We start from the raw sequence: 16,722 nt of genomic DNA on the forward strand, positions 1-16,722 counted from the left end.
CCTTCAGTACAGACACTTAATTATTTCCTAGAAGCTGCCTTCCTTCTCATTCCAAATGCGTGCTGACTGGGGGAGCGGCTGTGTTGGTGTGAGGTAGCCCCTCTCCTGGCCACTGCTGGGTGTTCAGGGTCTGACAGTCAGAGGCTTTTCTTGGCATTTAGCCACTAGAATTGAGGAAAAGGGGGTTTATACCGAGCGCAAGCATATCTGGGGGCTGACAGGGTGCATGCTCTCTGCCCCTGGACCAGAGAAGTCCAAGGAGAAGCAGAGTGGGGATGGAGAGAAAGCAAAGCTGTCATTCACTATGCGTCTCCTTATTTCCATGAGTAATATAACACAATCCACCCTTCTAAAGCTAGTTCAAGTTGAATTTCTATTACTTTCAACCAAAAGAATCCCAAACATTTTTACTAACTAAGGTAGTATAAAAATTTTCCACCTGTAAAATTCTATAGATGAGGAATCGGTGATACTAAGAGCATCTGGCCCTAATGCCTTGCCCTCCCGTGGGGCAGGCCTTTGTGATGTGACTGAAGGGGGCACAAGAGTCCTGCCTCCTACGGTGGCCTGCAGGTGGTCTCACACCTCAGAAGGCCTTGTAGGTGGAAGCTGGGTCGAGGCTTTGCATTGGGCAGAAGAAATCACTAATCAACAGACTAAGTCTTTGGCAGGATTGGATTTTCAACCAGGCGATCTGAATGTTAATAAATGTTTATTAATGAATGTGTGATTGACTAAATGAATGACCAAAAGAGTGGTGGGCTGACTGGGGGTCTTGAAAGGAACAATTACTGGGTATGGAAAGTCAAGGCCTGTGGAAGTCCATCTGGCCTCCCACTTAGCAACAGGGCCTTGAAGGGCTGCAGTAAGTGTGGACTTTACCCGGGCTGGTTGATGGGAGGTGTGTCTTAGGAACACTGTTAGGGCCTTCTATTGTGCCTGGCCTGGGCGGGGTGAGGCTCTTAGGGTAGGAACAACCAGCCTCCAGGCTTTAAATACCAGGCTAAGTTGGTAAAGCAGATACCAAGAGGTTAAGTAAAAGCAGCCCTGGGAATTCCCTGGCAGTCCAGTGGTTAGGACTCTGTGCTTTCATTGCCGAGGGCGAGGGTTCAATCCCTGGTGGGGGAACTAGGATCTCGCAAGTTGCTTGGTGTGGCCAAAAAGAAAAAAAAAAAGGCAGCCCTGCCCAGGTTGCAAGTCATCAGAAGGCTCAGGACAGACATGCATTTTTCAGCCCCTAGATTCAAGTGTCCTCTCTCACTGGGTGGCAGAAATGGTGGGCCCCAGGATGGTAGGTTTTGGTCATCTTGTAGACAGGGCCTCATTCACAGGAGGCCTCTAAGATTCTCTTGGAGGTCTCGGAGTGGCCTGAGAATGCAACCTCAGGAGCCCTCCTGCCCCCAGCTGTGGCTGGTGTGGGAATTCACTGCCTGTGGGTACAAAGCCACTGCTGTGCCTGAGTTCACGTCCACACAGCCAGTGAGCACAAGAGCCTAATCTCTTCCTAATTGTACGATAAAGGTTCCTGTCTTGATCACTCCTGGAGATACCCTGTCCCCACCGATCCACAGATCCAGCAGCGTTTTTCGGTTCTGCCCAAAAGCACACGAGCCTCAGCTCAGCTCCCCTCTGAAATCCCTTCTCTAGGTGCACTCTGACCTCCACGTCCCTGCCTAGCCTCTCATCAGCATTTCTCAAGCTGTGGGTTATGTCTCCTTAGCAGGTCACGAAATTAACAGAGACTCTGGACTCATTTTTTTGTTATTGTTTTTAAATGAAATAGAAAAAACTATTAAAAATATCATTCTTTTCCTGGCTTACCGCAATCGTCCTCCCTATACATCTCTAGCCGGTAAATTCCTACTCTCTTTTTTTTTTTAAGATTTATTTTTTATATAATTATTTAATTTATTTTTGGCTGCGTCGGGTCTTCGTTGAGGCACGCGGGATCTTTTGTTGCGGCGTGCGGGCTTCTCTCTAGTTGTGGCGTGCGGGTTTTCTCTTGCCTAGTTGTGGCGCGCAGGCTCCAGGGCACGTGGGCTCTGTACTTTGCGGCACGCAGGTTCTCTAGTTGAGGCGCGCGAGCTCAGTAGTTGCGGCACACAGGCTTAGCTCCTCGGCGGCATGTGGGCTCTTAGTTCCCTGACCAGGGATCGAACCCGCATCCCCTGCATTGTAAGGAGGATTCTTTACCACTGGGCCACCAGAGAAGTCCCCCCTACTCCTCTTTCAAGTCTGTGTAGCACATAGTAGTTAAGATGTAGGTTCTGAGCCAGAGTGCCTGGGTTCACACCTCAACTCTGCCACTTAGTGCTATGTGACCTTGGACAAGTTACTGAACTTCTCTGGGTCTCTATTTCCTCTTCTGTAAAATGGGAATTATAGGAGCACCTACTTCACAGGTTTGCTGTGAGAATAAAATGAGTTAACATACGCTAATAGCGCAAAACAGCATACGCACATACTAATATCAATAAGTGTTAGCTATAATCATTATTATCTCTTTAAAGCGCTCCCGGACTCCCTAGGCAGACCCTGGCATTCTTTGATCAGAGGGCCCCCAGTGCCAGGTGACTTCCCAAGGCCTCTGAAGTGCATACTTCATATAGCCAACATCCCATTTCTCTGTGATGAGAGCATCTTCCCACCAGCCTGAAACCCTCAGACCCGGCAGGTGGAGGGTAAGAGTTCTGAAGCCAGAGAGACTCCAACTCTGCCACCTGAAGCCGCTTATCCTTTCTAAGCCCCAGTTTCTACTTCTGTAAAATGGGATACTAACAGTACCTGCTTCACAGGGCTGTTGTAAGTATTCAATGAAATAACATATTGGAAAGTACCTAGCCCAGGACAAAATTGGCTGTTATCCTCAGAGTGTAGCTCAATAAATGTTTAAGGAACAAATGAGACTTTGTCGTCTGAGGATTGGAGGGCAGGTCAAAGCTGAGGCCATCTGCCTACCCTGCTGGTCCTCTGCGTGTCTCACCGTAATCATATACAACGTGGTGCACACTGAATGGGGCTCTACAGTTTATAACGCCTGTTCACACATCTACTCTCCGCAGGTAAAATCCCCAGTTTACAGATGTGCTCAGCATCTATACAGCTGGCAGGTGGGGTCATTGAAACCTCAGTCTGCCCCTCCCCATCGCAAAGGCTTCCCATCAAACTCCGAGGTGAATATCAACCTCAGAGCTGGTGTGCCTAGCATGGCTGGACTGCGGAGGCTGCCTGCAGAAAACCGTTTACCTTAAAAGAGGAATTTCTATCTCCCAATGCGAAGAGGAATGAAATAAGCAAGAGGTTTGGAAGTAGAACCCTCCATCTCCTGGCTGCTTGGGAATTCACTTAACAAGTTTACAGTCCTGTACAAGGGAGGGATGGCACCGTGCTGCCTCCCCAGATTTTCGTGAGGATAAAGTGCGAAAACACAAGAGAAAGTGCTTTGTAAATGTTAGTTATTGTGATCCTTACTGCACGGTTGATGAAGAGGCCCCGGGGCCTCCTTCACCTTTCAAGACAGTTGACAAGTCTGCTCAGCAGAGCCCTGTGATGAGAAGAGACAGGAGCTGGTCTTCTGTAGGGTAGGAAGGGGGACTCAGTTCCCGGGCCCTAACAAATGAATGAATGAATGGCACAATACTGATGTTTTCTTAGAGCTTCAAGATTACAAAAACGGGAGTAGCCAAACTTTTAATTTTGCTGCCAGGCCATAAAGCACAGAGAAGGTTCTTCTATGAACAAGTCCATATCCTCAGCCTCATTATATTACCTTTCCCTTTGCCGAGCAATTCAGAGAGCTTATAAAAGAACTCATCCATTAACATTTTTCCAAGACAACTGAATAAACACGTCAAAACTGTTACAGAACCAATTTCTTTTTTTAATATTTCCAGGAAAGAGGGAATACAAATTCTGCAGAAGTCATTTGAAGTCATAAACCTTAAAAATGTTTGCAGTGCATTCTACTGGCTGAAGTTTTCCAGGTGACTCAGGCCACGGCACGCCACAGAGACCCAGCCCCTCTGCGGCGCCAGGGAAATGGCACTTCTGAATGTTTTCCAAGTGACACTGCAGAGCAAAAGTTTCTTTTTCCTTCATGGCGTTGATTTTTTAAGTAAAACTTTTGATTTTGGAGTCAAGAATTAATGGCGTCTCTGCTTTTTGAAGTTAGTTTTCAGCAGAGAATTTTTTTAAAAAGACGTCAAAAGCACACCGTACTTCCTTCCTGAGGCTTTGACAGGGTCGGGGGAGGTTGGTGGTGGTATGGGGGGGGTGTTTCTAGGATTTGTCACATTCTGAGAACTGGTCTAAAGGTTCCTGCTCCCGGTGAGTTGGAGATGAGTCTGGTCCTTAAGGTCATTCTCCATGCAGACTCCAGGGAAATACTGGTCATTTCAGAATAGATACTTGCTTTTGTTTTCCCGTCAAAGAAGCATGGCAGTTGGAGGGGACAGGGACCAATGGGGGTGGGCAAAGCTGGACTGGACACTGTTTACCAGGTCAGGAGGCTTGCTTCCCATTTCCAGGGACCATTGTGGAGCCTGGATTGGCAGGCTGGCGCCCTGCCCTTCTGGAGGAGAAAAGGACGAGAAGACGGTGGCAGGAGCAGGAAACTGGGGAGAGGGCAAGTTGACCTGCTGGAAAAGCTGAGGCAGGAGCTCGGCTTGGAGGTAAGTGGGAGGAGTGTGGCAAGAAAGTGTGAAAGAAGCCTTGTGGAGTGCAGGGTTAGAAAGCAAGATGGGGAAGAAGACCCTTAAAGCAGAAGAATGCAGCTCAAGGACTTGGGGAAGCATGTCCTTGCAGAAGGAGTCGGGAGGCACCTGCCAACCTATCAGGTGGGAAGGTACCAGGAGCACGTGTTGGTCTTCCCCGTACACTGGGCCTCTTTCTGGGTTGAGAAAACATCCACTGCTAGCACCACCATGGGGCAAAAATGCTCAGTATTCCACACCATCCAAGGAGAAGTTATGTTATTATTTTTGCCCTCCCATTCCCATGCTTACTACAACTCATGAATTCCAACCTAGGCAATGCCAGGGCAAGCCAATACGCTGGAGAAAAACTTCCCCTACCTACTGTTACTCGTTCTGCAGTTTGAGTGTAAATGTCCCTTCCTCAGGGAAATCTCCCTGAGCCCCCTGGCCTAGGTCAGGTCCTGTCCTGAATTCTTCCTCCATTATGCTGTTACAACTGCAGTTACTTATGTATTTGTATAACTGCATCCTTAATATGTCTCCTTGGCCAGAGCGTGAGCCCCAAGAGAGCACTGTGTCTACGTTGGCCTTTGCTAAACACCCCTTGCCAGCCTGGTACCTGGGACCAGGTTAGCACAGAATGAACACTGGAAGATGAATGAACTCATCCTAATGATCCCCTGAGGAGAGCCACAGAGAAACAGGACTTACTGCACAACTTGTTCTGGAACACTGAGGTCAGCGACTCAATCTGGCTGAAGTTGGCCACCAGGAAGACGTGGTCCTCGTGGGGCTCGCTGCCGATGGTCTTCAGCGTGTTGAAGTCCACTTGGCCCACGCCGATGGCAAAGATCAGGATGCCTGTGTCCCGGGCCTTTGCGGCTACCTCAGCCACCGAGTCCTGGGGCCTCCCGTCGGTCACAATCATTATGACCCGCGGCACGTTCTCCCTCAGTGGCCGGGCACCCTCTGCTTCTGAGAATGCGATGTTCAGGGCGTACTGGATGGCCAGCCCCGTCATGGTGCCCGTGGACAGATGCCGCATCCTCTTGACGGCGTGCTCCACCTCGGACTTCCTCTTGAAGGTCTTGAGGGAGAACTCGTTCTTCACGGTGCTGCCATATTGGAGCAGGCCCACACGGGTGACGTCAGGGCCAATGTCCAAGAACTGCAAGATGTCCACGATGAACTCCTTGACCTTTGCGTAGTCGTGGGTGTTGACGCTGCGGGAACTGTCAATGATGAAGACCACGTCTGCCCGCTTGTTCTCACAGGAGCTCTCTGGGGAAAGAGGGGAGGGCAAACGCATCAGAAGAGTGTTAAGCATAAACACACCACTATATATAAAATAGGTAACCAACAAGAGCCCACTGTATAGCACAGGGAACTCTACTCAGTATTTTGTAATAACGTATAAGGGAAGAGAATCTGAAGAAGTTATATATACATATATATGTATAACTGAATCACTGTGCTGTATACCTGAAACTAACACGATATTGTAAATCAAATATATTTCAATTAAAAATAAAGAAAAGAAAAGGAAAGGAAAGAAAAGAAGAGTGTTAAGGACCCAGTGCAGTTTGGAAATCCTAGGGCCAGGGATCACCTTTCAAACCTCCCGTCTTCATCGTTTTTCTTCCCCCCTTGGGAAGGTTGTAAGGGTGTATATGTGCATGACTGGGTGATCATGGGTATTGGCAACAAAGATACTATTTCTTTTTACAAGATAAATGAACTTCAGTTTCTAGATAGTCATCAATGTAGTTTTCAGGTTGGCAAATACCTGAGCAGGGTCAAAATTACTTTATCATTTACTGCACAGCACATAGGCTTGGCTGGATACTGCAGGGAGTATAGAAGACACTTAGTGGGGGCTTCCCTGGTGGTGCAGTGGTTAAGAATCTGCCTGCCAATGCAGGGGACACGGGTTCGAGCCCTGGGCCGGGAAGATCCCACGTGCCGCGGAGCAACTAAACCCGTGCACCACAACTACTGAGCCTGTGCTCTAGAGCCCACAAGCCACAACTACTGAGCCTGCGAGCCACAACTACTGAAGCCTGCGAGCCTAGAGCCCGTGCTCCACAACAAGAGAAGCCACCGCAATGAGAAGCCCGTGCGCCCCAATGAAGAGTAGCCCCCACTCACTGCAACTAGAGAAAGCCCGCGCGCAGCAACGAAGACCCAACACAGCCAAAAATAAAATAAATAATTTTTTTTTTTAAAAAAAAGAAGACAGGGGGGGCGACCCAAATCAAGGAGCTTACAGTCTACCTGGGGAGACTTCATTACTGGAACAAGGAAAGAATAACTAGTATGAAACTATGTGGTGCTGACACTAGATGTTCAAAGAACAGGGATATCAGTGGGTTGGAGTCAAGGAGATGGGACACAAGCTGGCTTTACAGATGCATAGTGTTTGCACTGAGAGAAGGAACACATGGAGACGGACACATGAACAAAAGCCCAAGATGGCATGAATAGAGTGGATAAAAGAACAAGTGGTAAAGGCCCTGCTAGGAGTTATGGATAGGAGTTAAGTTGGAGGGGTAGCATGAAGCCAGTTACAAAATGACTTTAAATTCAGACTGAAATTTGTACATGATGCCACAGGTGATGGGCATAATATGATTAGCATTGTATTATGTAACTTATCTCTTCTGTAGGGAAGTTACGTAATAACAAGTCAACTGAGTGGGGCAGAAGTTTGTGGAGAGGATATGGACAGAAGGGAGCCCTCCTGCACTGTTGGTAGGAATGTAAATTGGTGCAGCCACTGTGGAAACAGTATGGAGGTTCCTCAAAAAACTAAAAAGAGAACTACCATATGACCGAGCAATTCTACTCCTGGGTATATATCTGATAAAAAGAGAAATACTAATTCAAAAAGATATATGCACCCCAATGTTCATTGCAGCTCTATTTACAATTGCCAAGATACGGAAGCAACCTAAGTGTCCATCAACAGATGAATGAATAAGGAAGATATGGTGTGTGTGTGTGTGTGTGTGTGTGTGTGTATATATACACACACACACACACACACACACACACACACTGGAATACTTCTCAGCCACAGAGAGAATGAAATTCTGCCATTTTCAACAACGTGCATGGACTTGGAGGGCATTACGCTAAGTGAAATAAGTCAGACAGAGAAAGGCAAATACTGTATGATATCATTTATATGTGAAATCTAAAAAAAATAAGACTAGTGAATAGAGCAAAAAAGAAACAGACTCACATATGTAGAGAACAAACTAGTGGTTACCAGTGGGGAGAGGGAAGGGGGAGGGGCAATATAGGGGTAGGGGATAAAGAGGCACAAACTACTATGTATACAATGAATAAGTTACAAGGATATATTATACAGCACAGGGAATATAGCCAATATTTTATGACTATAAATGGAGTATAACCTTTAAAAACTGTGATATCACTATGTTGCACACTTGTAACTTATAAAATATTGTACATCAACTATACCTCAGTTTTTTTTAAAAAAACACAAAAAAAAACACAAAAAGCAGTTGAGTCAGGCAGGGGTTTGCAGGGTGGATGATCCAGACCATTTTTGCACAAATCTGGTTGAGAGAGAAACTTAATCTCAACCAGGGGTGGGTGGTCAGGGGAGGGAGGTGGGGGCAGTAGTGGAAATGGAGAAGGTACCTGGCCAAGAAACATTTCAACAAAGGGCACAGTTAAATTGGAAAAAGGCAAATGTCGAAGTCTCTCCCTTACCACCACAATCGCCGTACTCATTCCTCAAGCGCGCAAGCAAGAAGGCATTCTGGGAAGCGGGTGAGATTGGATGAGATGAGAGGCCTCTGGGTGGAGGCTGGGCGTTCCTGCTGGGATTTCTCAGATGTTCTGAGCTATGGCCTCCAGCCCCTCCCTCCCCCTCTCTTTCCCAGACCTCCCACTGCTAAATCCGGATTTGATAGGGATTAGAAAAGGGATCTCAAATGCTTGCCCTAAATCCCAATCACTGCAGCTGCAAGAAAGAGGGAGAAAACCAGAAATGAAGCAGTGAACCCAGTCATTGAAATGAGAAGTGGGAAAGGCGGGTGAGGTCATCCCATCCACGCGGGCCTGCCAGGTCGTGACTCGCCCGAGCACCTGCACACACACCTCAACCATCACAGTCTCACAAGTCTAACAATTTTAGGGGAGGAAGCACGCCCGCATGCCAGCATCATGGCAGAAAGCCAACCTTCTGTGGCACCCACATATAACACTGGAGGCTGGGTGAATTTAAGGTGAGTTTCTCAAACCAGAGCTCCCAGAAACTGCCTTTGAGGGCGCAGGGATAAGATCAATATCAACCCTGACATTTGCAGAGTGTTTTAACGTCTTTACTCTAGAGAGCTTTCATCATCACTATGGTCTCATTTGATTTCCAGAATAAGCTCTTAAGAAAAGAGCTAGGAGTACTGTACCCATTGGACAGATGAGAACATGAAGGCACTGAGAGTTTGAAAATCTCTTATAATTTAGAAAAAGAAAACCTATATGGAGACAACGCCAACACCCACCTCACTGGGTGGTTGTGAGGATCTGAGGAAATGCTGTGGGTAAAGAGCTTAGCCTTGGGCCCAGCATGTGGAAACCCCCAATATGTGGGAGCTGCATATGCAGGCTCTGCTCGGCCCACACCGCCTCCCCAGTCCACACCTTCCTAGGCCCAGGCTGGGGAGGGGCAGGGCTGCTGCTGCTGTGTAGTTTGTGCTGCACACAGGCACCTGCCCAGGGAAGCGAGGGGCCTGAAATCCAGGCTAGCCCTGAGCCCCAGGGGCTGCGTCCACCCTGAGAGGCACCTGGAGGGAGTGCTTTTCTCTAATTTTCACAGAGGTGTCTATAGTCTAGCACATGGTCCTGGGCCAGAGCACAGCATGACAGACCTGCGGGTCCCAGGGAAGAGGACAAGGGCCAGGACTGAGGCCACTCCAGAAGCCACATCTGCCCCCCATTTCAGTCGGAACTTCATGCAGGGAGAATGTGACCCAGTCATCTCCACCTGCTCAGGAGGACCGGAACCAGCCCAGACCCAGCCACGGAGGAGGATATTAATGAAAGACTCCTTGGAAGGGAGAGAGGGATAGAGTCTGCAGACTGGCTCCCTAAGAACTCTCCTCCTCTGGAAATCTTTGGAAGCAGGGGGTCCTCTGGGACTAGGATTCTTACTGTGGGTCTTAGTCATGGTGTCAGCATCCCAGGAAGCATCACGATCAATTTAAAGGGAAGCCTGGAAGTTCCACGGGGAATTACGTGCTCAACTGGATTAGTTCCCATCAAAACAAATGGGGAGTTTCCACAATGCCTGGCATTTACAAAAACACCACAAAGGTTCGAAATAGAGTTGGAGGGAACCTCCAGAGAGCAGTGATTGTGAGTTGAAAACGACGAGTCCTGGCAGCCCAAGTGACCGAGTTTCTTCAGGATGTCTCCTCAGGTCCCTCGAGAGCTCAGAACCACAGCACAGCAGCTTGTCCCTGAAAGGGCCAGTTCAGTGGTTCTCAAGCTCGAGGTGCCTCCCAGTTCCCAGGAAGACTTGTTAAAAACTAAGGTCAGGGCTTCCCTGGTGGCGCAGTGGTCGAGAGTCCGCCTGCCGATGCAGGGGATGTGGGTTCGCACCCCAGTCCGGGAAGATCCCACATGCCGCGGAGCGGCTGGGTCCGTGAGCCATGGCCGCTGAGCCTGCGCGTCCAGAGCCTGTGCTCTGCAACGGGAGAGGCCACAACAGTGAGAGGCCCGCGTACGGCAAAAAAACAACAACAACAACAACAAACTAAGGTCACTGAGCCTCACTTCCAGAATTTCTGATTCTGTAGGTCTAGGCTGGCACTTGAAAATGTGCATTTCTAGCAAGTTCTGGGGTGAGGTTGATGCCACTGGTCCAAGGACCACACTGTGAGAAACCACTAGTTTAGGAACTAGAGAGGTTTCTGGAGAGACGAAGTTCTGGCAAGTCTTGACCTCATATCTCACTGTGAACTCCCCAACGTGGGAAACTAATCGTCGCTATAGCCATGCGGTGGGGATACAGTAAGTCTTCAGTCAACATTTGTGGAGTTAAATGGAATTCTGGGTGGTGGAGCAAGGTTTCAGGTGGAAGGGACTGAGTCAGAGCAGGCAATTCAAGGAGGTGGATTAAAACCACAAAGTCAGAAAGTGCTAGAGCAGGTCTCTGGGTCCTGCTAACAGAGTCACAGATTCTAGGACCCAAATCTTTGCCATTTTATGAGGGAGCATAGCCACTTTTGAACTTCTGGTCCATGGACTCACAGACTAATAAAATCTTAGAGCTGGAAGGTCTAAATAGAGTCCAAGTTACTCACTTTACAGAAGGGGAAACTGAGGCCCAGGGAGGTGACTCTATCTCCACGAGGCCTCATGGCTCATTAGGGTCAGACCTGGGACCATCCTGGTGCCTTTCCCCCATGTCACGGTGGGCATCCTGGAAAACTCTCAATACCACTGGCATTACAATACAAGCTCTGTAAATACTTGGGGACATTCTGAAATATTTGCCTCACAGTTTCTCCACACGGGGACTGCTGAGAGATGTTTCCAGAAAATAGACTCTCCTCTGTGCGTGTTCCTTTCACATACTGGTTCTGATAAACAGCCTCCCTCCCTGTCTCAGCCTGTGAGAAGAACACACACGATCTTCCTCCTCGCCCCTCACAACAGACTTTCCACAGCAGTTGGAAGAGGGTTTTTGGGCACATCATAAAAACGTCATCCCTTGAACCAAAAGAGTAACGGTCTGAGCCTTGTGAACAGGACTTCCAGTTCTGTCAGCTTGACTCTACAGCCTACTCAATGGGCAAACAAGTGTCTCTTCCCCCTGCAGAGAAGGTGAACCTGAGCCAGAACAATTTTAAGCAACATTCCCACCCCAGCAGGATTACAACGTGCAGCCTTGGAACTATTTCCTTCCTCTCAGGATTGTAGATTTGTGGCTAATCGGTCTCCCTTGCTGCAGCTCAATTTAATTACGGCCGTGTAATTGTACAGTAAATATTTGGTACCATCTGCCTGGAGAGGTCAGGGCATGTTTGGAGAAGGAAGATATGTGAATCTCGATGACAAGGGTAAAATAATTTCATCCAGAGATGAAAGGGGCTCTGAAATGCTCAGTGAAACAGCAGCAGAGTCCTATGACCTCAGGGCAAGCCCAGCCAATGCCACTTTCTGTCCATGTGGTCTTAAACCTCTCCTTCACCTCTTTGACCCTCAGTCTCTTCTTCTGCGAAATGAGAATAACAATACCTCACAGGACTATCGGGATACTCAAAAGAGAATATAATAATAATTTATAGCTACTGTTTATTGAGCACTTAATAAGTACCTGGCCTTGTTCAGAGTACTTTTACACGGGATGGCTTATTTATTCTTCACACCCAACTTAGCAAGTAGGTACTATTCCCATTTTACAGATGAGAACAATGAATCTAGAAAGGTTAGATATCTAGCTCAGGGCCTCATACTGAGGAGGAGCCCGGATCTGAACTCATCTTGTCTGGCTCCGTAGCCCATACTCTTAACCACCAAGCAATGCTCAGAAAAGATTCTGTCCTTTTAGACCTGCCTTTCCCAGCACACTCAAGATGCACCAGAACTGCACTGGCTCTCTGGGGTCAATTCTTTCCTTCCCTGGAATCAGGGCCTGAAAGCTATGGCTCAAAATTGCCTGTCTCCTGCCAACTGCTTCTCCCCTGCTAAATGCCTATTTGTATTTTTTTAAGATTTAATAAAATGATGAAAGCAGATGCTTGCCTCTCTGAATAGCAGCGGCTCAGCACATGGGGCTGCTAGTGGTTCACATTCTCATGCACTTAACTTGCCTACTGTGAGATCTGTAGGAGCAGGCCCCTGGGGGAGACAGAAGAATGGGACAGGTATGACAGAAAGTCAATCACCGATCGTTGATGGAACAGGAGAAACATGATCTGGACAACAGGCAAATGCCCAGGGTGGGGTGGAGAAGGGAAATGGATTTCAGAAAATGTGATGCTTCCTAACAATTCCCAGCAAAGTTCCCACAAGTAGATGGTTTGTGGGCACTTTAAAAAAAGAACTGTGGGGGCTTCCCTGGTGGCTCAGTGGTTGAGAGTCTGCCTGCTAGTGCCGGGGACACGGGTTTGAGCCCTGGTCTGGGAGGATCCCACATGCCGCAGAGCGGCGGGGCCCATGTGCCACAACTGCTGAGCCTGCGCGTCTGGAGCCTGTGCTCCGCAACAAGCGAGGCCGCGATAGTGAGAGACCCACACACCGCGATGAAGAGTGGCCCCCGCTTGCCACAACTGGAGAGGGCCCTCGCACTGAAGCGAAGACCCGGCGCAGCAGAAATTAATTAATTAATTAATAAACTCCTACCCCAACATCTTCTAAAAAAAAAAAAAAAAGTAATAGTCTCCTCACCTGTAAACCAGGGACAATAGCGCCTGCCTCATAAAGTCACTGCACTCAATAACAAATATCAGCCTTCTACTGGCGTTTGAAAAAGCACACCCTCATTTAAAAAAAAAAAAAAAAAGGAACTGTAAAAAATATAATGATACAAGGGGAAAAAATGGAATATTTTCTAGGACAGTGCAAGAGTGGATGGACGAGGGGACTGAAGTATGATCTCCAGGTGACATTAAAGGCCAACTTGAGGGTGGTGAGCATGAAACTGAAGGGACACCGATAGCATGTGGTGCGTCTTGCTCCGGCTACACTCAGCTGCACAGGAACAGGGGAAAAGCAGGCAGAAGTTGGTATAACCAGGGTTGTCATTTAGCCAAGCGAGAGTGATGAATCAGGAGAGTGAAAAAGGTATGCAACAGAACGACTATAAAGATTTCCTCTGAAATTAAACTGGGGGAACAGGAAGTAGAAGACAGGAAGGGGTGAAGGGCAGAGAAAAAGCAGCAGGGCCAATGGATTGAAAGTCCAGATGAGGTCACAGCATTGTTGAATCCTAGAAGGGGTGAGCTGGGGAAATAGGAGGTTTAAATTGAGATGATGAAGGGACTGCAGTTATTATAATCACAGGGTCAGGAGTATGCTAAGAGAGGTGAATGGCTGAGATACAGTGGAGGACACGAATACTCCAATAATGATCCCTCAAAGGAGGGATGACAAGAGTAACGTTGGAGAAAGTGGCAAGGAGCCGAGAGCTAAAACTGGTTTTGCAACTAGGACTAACCAGAGGGGTTTCTTTAATTCCCTAAGAGTGACCAGAAACACTTTGGAACATGACTCAAAGGTCATAAAGGGCCAGTGAAAAAACTAGCTCACCAAGAGTTTCAAAGGGAGAAAAGCAGTTTTATGATTACAGAAAGCGGGGGTGGCGGTAGGGAGAACTTGATGATTTTGAGCCAGCAGGAGACTGAGAAGGGAAAAAAAGCATGCACAATTTATGTTTTTACTCCTAGTTAGGATAGATCAGGAGAATCAGAGGAAATCTATAGTTTGGATCTCAGCAAGACAAATAATTGACTCCAGTGAGGAAGAAATGCAGATTCCACATATTTAGACCAGTTAGGTAGAACAGTTAAATAAAGCCAATCTTTGAACAAATATTTAGTGAGAACCTATTGTGTGTCAGGCTCTGGGAATATAACAAAGGAAGACTCCCAGCTGTTAACAGCAGGCATACAGACACATAATAACAGGATACAATAAAATAGGCAGACTAAAAAGATAAGTAGAATGCTCAGAGAGAAAGGGAGAGCATAGCTGACTACCTATGGGTGTGGGTACCCAGGCTCCAGGGCAGGATTAGCAATGTCTCCTTTTTTTTTTCCCTTGTCCCTGGCAGACATTACGAATCAATGCCCACCCTCTCCCACTCAGCCTGGACTCAGCCTCAGGATCCTTTCAACACTGCCCTGCAAGTACCTACAGACAATGAAATGGAATCATTTTGCCAATCTGGTTTTAGAGTCTGGGGCTCTACAACAAAGGCTGAAGTGCTCAATTTTATCTACTTCTAAGAAACTGAATAAAGGTAAGTTAGCTAATCATACTTTTGAGACATTATCTGATAATTAGTGCTAACTTACTACAATTCAATGAGAAATAATAAGGGTGGCCATGTCCACGGCCTGCCCATGAACTTTTAGATAAAGTCACACTTATGATGGAAGGCTGCTGGTGGGCATGGGGTCAGAGCAAAGGAGACAGAAATTCCCTAAGAAATAGTCTCCTCGGGCTTCCCTGGTGGCGCAGTGGGTTAAGAATCTGCCTGCCAATTCAGGGGACACAGGTTCGAGCCCTGGTCCGGGGAAGATCCCACATGCCGCGGAGCAACTAAGCCCGTGCGCCACAACTACTGAGTCTGCGCTCTAGAGCCTTCGAGCCACAGCTGCTGAAGCCCGTGAGCCACAACTACTGAAGCCCACACCCCTAGAGCCCGTGCTCTGCAACAAGAGAAGCCACCACAGTGAGAGGCCCACGCACCGCAACAAAGAGTAGCCCCTGCTCGCCGCAACTAGAGAAAGCCTGCGCTCAGCAACAAAGACCCAACACAGCCAAAATTAAAATAAAATAAATAAATAAATTTATAAAAAAAGGAAAGAAATAGTCTCCTCAAGTTGTACAAGTGGTATGTATCCTCCACTATAAGAATATAAAATAGCACATCAGAATTCAAGGAAATTGCATCCCTTAAGCAATTGGTTTATGTGTATTGAACTATATGGGCTTAACAAAGACAGACAGACAGACTGAGAGAAAAGACGTGATGGCGTAACACCCACCATCACGCTCAATGAGCTTGTGCCCACAGACACCTGAGATGTGGCCCCTGTGGCCACCTCATGTGTTCCATCCCCATGTGCCTCTAGACTATGACTAGCCCTGTGATTTACAGGTGATCTCATGGATATTTCAGAGGCAACTTGGAGCACCTTTGATTTTTGCCTCCAGTGCGACTTAACCTGCAATTCCCCTGTATTTAGGGCTCTTGACTAGGGCGCCATGGTCCTTGGGCAGGGCTGAAAGGACCACATTTCAATTCTTCCCCCTCTAATTCCCTTCTTAGTCAGGTGCCAGCCACTGCATTACCTCACGCCGGCCGTTTTACAATGCAGGTGATGAGCTATGGCTTCTCTGAATCAACCACGCTCCGCTCACATCTTCCTAAAGAACCCCTGGGCAGTGGCCTGAAAAGCTGATTATATTATATTATGGATACACCCTGGACTTCTTGATGGGATCGTAGACACATTAGAAAATCAGTTCCCACTCGGTAACATTTTCCAAACTGTTTTCCAAATTCTGGGGGCATTTGCGGTTCTCACTACACCACTACACACTATGCTGGAAGGAATCGCTTAAAAAGCTGAATAACAGAGTCAGGACCAGAAAGGATTTCTGAGGGCTGGAATAATGAGTCAAAATTAACAAGAGGAGGGAAGGGTGAGCTGGGACGAAGTGAGAGCGTGGCATGGACACATATACACTACCAAACGTCAAATAGCTAGCTAGTGGGAAGCAGCCACATAGCACAGGGAGATCAGCTCGGTGCTTTGTGACCGCCTAGAGGGGTGGGATAGGGAGGGTGGGAGGGAGACGCAAGAGGGGGGAGATATGGGGATATATGTATACGTATAGCTGATTCACTTTGTTATACAGCAGAAACTAACACACCATTGTAGACCAATTATACTCCAATAAAGATGTTAAAAAAAAAACAAAACAACTAACAAGTGGAAATCTAAGTGGTATAAATGTCAAGCCCTGAACATAAGTTTCAAAAAATCAACTGTATAAACCACAGAAAGGAGACATCTGGATTGACAGCTAGTCACATGATAAAATCTCCAGCCAGGACAACAAATTCCAAGCCTTGCACGCCGGCCCCGAGACCCCCAACTCCAGCACCTGTGAGACACCAACACCCCCCCCGCCCCACCCCCCGCTAATGAATCCCAGCCTCAGAATCAAAGCTCAGCCACAGGGGTCCTCTGGGCACAGCATCCCCCATCCCCTTCCCACCCCCTAGTGCCTGGAGGGGGCTTGAGAAACAAAACCA

The 16,722-nt window shown here is 47.7% G+C and overlaps 1 protein-coding gene across 6 annotated transcripts in view; it reads right to left on the reverse strand.

Moving 5' to 3' along the window:
- Positions 1 to 16,722, reverse strand: part of MATN2 (matrilin 2) — a 153,928-nt gene that overhangs the window by 97,351 nt on the left and 39,855 nt on the right. For all 6 annotated transcript variants that reach the window (XM_089898868.1, XM_089898867.1, XM_089898869.1 and 3 more), the window contains exon 3: positions 5,406 to 5,975. In XM_089898868.1, coding sequence (XP_089754994.1) covers positions 5,406 to 5,975 — 570 coding nt within the window. The remainder of the gene's footprint in view (positions 1 to 5,405; positions 5,976 to 16,722) is intronic.

This window comes from Delphinapterus leucas, chromosome 17, assembly GCF_059928025.1.
Source record: "Delphinapterus leucas isolate spDelLeu-1000000601 "Yukka" chromosome 17, BTC_Dleu_Yukka2, whole genome shotgun sequence".
Taxonomy (NCBI): domain Eukaryota; kingdom Metazoa; phylum Chordata; class Mammalia; order Artiodactyla; family Monodontidae; genus Delphinapterus; species Delphinapterus leucas.